General features: G+C 40.2%; 1 protein-coding gene across 1 annotated transcript in view; it reads left to right on the forward strand.

The window, feature by feature from the left end:
* Positions 1–586, forward strand: part of PAPSS2 (3'-phosphoadenosine 5'-phosphosulfate synthase 2) — a 47,478-nt gene extending 46,892 nt beyond the window's left edge. Inside the window, exon 13 of the mRNA XM_007944044.2 lies at positions 445–586. Coding sequence (XP_007942235.1) covers positions 445–586 — 142 coding nt within the window. The remainder of the gene's footprint in view (positions 1–444) is intronic.
* Positions 587–2,672: the final 2,086 nt, after the last annotated feature.

The following is a 2,672-nucleotide window of genomic DNA, read 5'->3' on the forward strand; positions in this document are numbered from 1 at the left end:
ACTACTCTCCTAGAGAAGCCCTAGTGGCACAGTGGGTAAGCGCTGAGCTGTTAACCAAAAAGTTGGCAGCTCACACCCACCGGCCACTCTGCAGGAGAAGGATGATGGGGCAGTCTGCTTCTGTAAAGATTTACAGCCCTGGAAATCCTGTGGGAGCAGTTCTACTCTGTCCTATAGTGTCACTACGAGTTGGAATTAACTTGGCAGCAACTAGTTCTTCTTTACCAAACACGATGTACTTTTCCAGCTGTTGGTTTTAGTTCCCTTTTCTTTTGCATGTTCCCTTACTGAACTGGAGATTTAGCAAAACGACCATTTTGGAAGAAGATGCAATATTTTACAGAGAGCAAAAATGTAGGTCTTAGAATCCATAACCTAATCTAGGAATTCTTAAGGTAGGTGTTACTTACCTACACTGAATTCCTTGTTGTTACCTTGTGACAGGCACAGTGACTTTGACTTCATCTCAGGAACTCGAATGAGGAAGCTCGCTCGGGAAGGAGAAAATCCCCCAGATGGTTTTATGGCTCCCAAAGCATGGAAAATCCTGACAGAGTACTACAGGTCCTTGGAAAAGAACAACTAAATACCTTTGGCTCTCGAGTTTCTTTCTGAAATGCCCTTTGATTCCCTTTCTTGTTTTTGTGATTAGATGCTTTGTATGCAATCACTTCTCAAAGACTGGTTTTAAAGTTACCATTTCATAACTAGATAAAAATTGTCTATAATTTAAAGTCAACTTTAAATTTTTTTTTTTTTTTAAAGTCAACTTGGAGAGCACATCTTACCAGGTGAAAGCAATACTGGTATACATTTCAGAATGAAAGTAGCTGTATTCTCTATAGCATCTGAGCAGGTAGGGCCCAGATTTCTTAAAATTTTGACCACCGTATGTCTAGTTTACTTGCCAACAAGTGAAGTGTATTTTCTAGCTTAAGTCTTGCCAACCTGCACTCTCCCAAGGGCATATACTAGTAATAAAAGAAATTAGATGAGCAGCCCTTTCTAACTCATCAGGAAAGAAAAAAAGGGGGGGGGGATTTCTCACCTTCTATGAGGCTAATGTCAAGGTTTTTGCTAATCTTTTACCTCATGCCTGTAGAGAGCCTTACTGCCTAATCTCTTTGTTGAAGACCTATCTACAGAAACCAAATATGTGAAAATGTGAATTTAATCTCAGCGATCTATGCAACCTGTTTCTGCCACGAAAGCTATATTGTCTGATAAGAAGTCATGATGACCTTTTATGAGTAATATGTAACTTCGGTTAAATGGCAACTTTAGAGTTGAGTGTTTTGATGAAAGGATTTGCACCGAGGGCTCAAACAATCTGGAGATGCTGTGGAAGGTTGGCTTTTTTGCCCTTTACTGTGGTCATTGTGTCCTAAAGAGAGGCTAGGCCTATCTGACTGCAGCAGGGTCAACTGTAACCAAAAAACGATTCCCACCATCACAGAGTCACAGGGTGCTTGAGCTGGAAAGGACCATAGAAGAGGGCAAGTGCAACCTTCCATTTTACAAGGGAACATGCATATGCTCAGAAGGCTGCTGAGCACTGTAACAAAAACAGACTTGGCATCATTGGGAAGGAATGGTGGTGCTATGAGTCAGGGTCGACTTGGCAGCAGTTGGTTTTGGTGGTGTTGAATGGGTGCAGACACTTGACTCCCAGTGTGGTGCTCTGTCCACAGCATACAACACAGGAACTGGCCTGACTCCCCTCAGCTGAGTAACAAACTCCTTCAACAGAGGGCACTTACAAAGCAGCCTTCTTAGATACTCAAAGGTCTAGCATTTTCTACACCTAGCTGATTTTATTGCAGTTGGAAAAAATACTTTTCCAAAGACTCAAGCTGTTCTGAGACATCCAACCTCTGATGGCTTTATTCTCCGGGAGGTGATCCTTTGTGATTTTATATAATTCATTCTTGCCAAGGAATATATGAAGATACATCTCCTTTTATACATAAGTCTTTCTGGAAAAGCCTTAAACTAAAACATTGAAACTGTGATTTTTTTTTCCTCATACTTTGAGTTGTGAGAAAAAATATTAATCTTAGCTAATGAAAATTATTTTGAGAATAAACTACATACAATGGCCACAGCAAAATATAACTATCTTTAATACTATAGTGCCTGCATTCACTTAATCAGAGGCACACACTACTGCCTTTTTAAACAAGTGTATTTATTGAAAACGAGACTGGATTTAGTGCCTTAACCAATATATTTTGTGATTTTTTTAATATATTTAAAATTGCTCTTCTGCTCTAGTACCACAGTGCAAATGACTATTTCTATGTATAACTGATGCTTGTTCTTATTTTAATAAATTTCTCACAATGAAGACTCAGTCTTTTCTGCTGGTAACACTGGGTATAGGTTGGCCCTGTGGCAGCCAAAGCTCTGTGTCTTGTGTAACTGGAGATGAATGGTGTCAGTACAACCACTCTCTTTAAGACTGACAAGATCGCTCAGGAGCCTCACCCGAGGATTTCATTGGTCAATGATCTGAGCTATTGGGGGGGGGCAGGCAGCGTACATTTGAGAAGAAGCTGCCTAACTTGCCCCCTTGTTCTCAGGGTATAGATTCTGTTCTGAGTGCCCCCAGGAGTTTCACCAAGTAGACTTAGTAGCCATTATGGTTTTTTTTTTTTTTTTTTTTTACTACT

This window comes from Orycteropus afer, unplaced genomic scaffold (genome assembly GCF_000298275.1).
Source record: "Orycteropus afer afer isolate SDZICR_OR568_19922 unplaced genomic scaffold, OryAfe1.0 scaffold00118, whole genome shotgun sequence".
Taxonomy (NCBI): domain Eukaryota; kingdom Metazoa; phylum Chordata; class Mammalia; order Tubulidentata; family Orycteropodidae; genus Orycteropus; species Orycteropus afer.